The sequence below is a fragment of the Chrysochloris asiatica genome, unplaced genomic scaffold, assembly GCF_000296735.1.
Source record: "Chrysochloris asiatica unplaced genomic scaffold, ChrAsi1.0 scaffold00063, whole genome shotgun sequence".
NCBI classification, from domain to species: Eukaryota; Metazoa; Chordata; class Mammalia; order Afrosoricida; family Chrysochloridae; genus Chrysochloris; species Chrysochloris asiatica.
Genome location: NW_006408581.1, coordinates 15,305,136 through 15,306,948, shown reverse-complemented (window position 1 = coordinate 15,306,948; position 1,813 = coordinate 15,305,136). Strand labels below are relative to the sequence as shown.

The 1,813-nt window shown below is 40.4% G+C and overlaps 1 protein-coding gene across 1 annotated transcript in view; it reads left to right on the top strand.

Annotated features, from left to right (window-relative positions):
• DIS3 (DIS3 mitotic control homolog (S. cerevisiae)) overlaps nt 1-1,813 on the top strand; it is a 33,803-nt gene that overhangs the window by 22,349 nt on the left and 9,641 nt on the right. Inside the window, exon 15 of the mRNA XM_006864309.1 lies at nt 1,036-1,122. Within this exon, the coding sequence (XP_006864371.1) occupies nt 1,036-1,122 (87 nt within the window). The remainder of the gene's footprint in view (nt 1-1,035; nt 1,123-1,813) is intronic.

The following is a 1,813-nucleotide window of genomic DNA, read 5'->3' as shown; positions in this document are numbered from 1 at the left end:
GTAGAAGAATTGATGCTTTTGCGTATGGTGTTGGAGGAGAATATTGAAAGTGCCATGGGCTGCTAAAAGAACCAACAGATCTGTGTTGGAAGCAGGGCAGCCAGAGTGCTTCTTGTAGGCCAAGACGGCCAAACTTTGTCTCTCATATTAAGGACATATTTTCAGGAGGCACCAGTCGCTGGAGAAGGATATTGTGTTTGGTAAGGTGGAGGGTCAGAGAAAAAAGGAAGACTCCCAATGAGATGGATTGGGCAAGTGGCAGCATCGATGGACTCAAGCGTGGCAACAGTAGTGAGGTTGGCCCATGATCAGGCAATGTTTTTTTCTGCTGTGCATAAGGTCGCTATGAGTCGGTACCGACTAGATGGCACCTAACAGCAACAACATGTTATTATTCCCCCTCATTTTTCCTTTTACTATGATTACCAAACATTGCCCAACCTCACTAAAATTCTTAGTTGTAGGTTGATTTTTGGAGTTAATAAAAGTATCAAGGTGTGAAGAAACATTGATGGTAGTGGTGGTGGTTATGTGCCGTGGAGTCAGTTCCGACTCATGACGACCTTGTACAGGGTTTCTGTGGCTATAAATCTTTATGGGAGCAGAAAGCCTCATCTTTCTCTCAAGGAACCACTGGCAGTTTTGAACTGCTGATCTTGCGTTTTGCAGCCTGACTCATAACCACTGTGCTACAAGAGCTCCTTAAAGAAACACTAGACTTGCCTTCATTGGTTGAATTTGCATGGAAGATGCTTTACAGTGGTAAGTATAAAATAGTGGAAGTCACCCTTATTTTTTAAAGTGATTACAAACCCATGTAGCTCAGAAAAACTCATATTGGGTACGGAAGATAAAGCAGCCGAGAAGCACAGGGATGAAGTTGTGTTGCTCTTAGCCTCTTAAGGCTATTCATGAAAATAGAACACAAAACTTCAGAGGAACAACTGATACACATTTTTTATTTTGAAAGAATTGTTTCCAGATAGATTTCTGTTGCCTAACTTGACTAAATTTACATCTCTGAATTTTATTTAGGGCTTTAACTTTGTCTTCTCCTGAAGTTCGATTCCACATGGACAGTGAAACTCATGATCCTATAGATCTGCAGACCAAGGAACTTAGGTATGTCATTTTTGTGATCTGCAGTAGATAATATTTTTTATCTTAAATGTAATGGTTAGTATATATATAATTAATAAAGTCCTGTTTGGCAGGACTGCAAAGTGGGTTTGAACCACAAAGTCAGTGGTTCAAACTCACCAGTTGCTTCTTAGAAACTGGGTGTCTGTGTGTCAGAACAGACCTGACAGCACTTAACAACAACAACATATCCCAAATACCTGTTTCTAGCAGAGTGTAATTTTTATCAATTTTTTTGTCTCACAAAATGTATCCAAGAGGAAAGATGATCCTATATATATGATTACACACACACATACATAGCAACCCTGTATCGGGTATCTGAGGAGCAACTTGTGGGTTTGAACTGCCAACCTTGTGGATAGCAGTTCACTGCTTATCCTGCAGTGCCACACCAGGACTCTCCATATATACATACATACATGTCCTGGTGTGGTGCTTAGGATAAGCACTGATCTGCTAACCACAAACAAGGCTGGTTCAGATCCACCAGCCGCTGGTCCTCAGAAACCTTTTATATGGTTGCTATGTAGGTATGTATTTGTTGTTGTTGTTGAGTGCCAGTGAGTGCCACACCAGGACTCCCGTATGTATATATATAAATATAAAAGCATCTTTTCTCTTGGATATATTTTGTATATTATGTCACTGTGCTTTGGAATGTACTTGACAA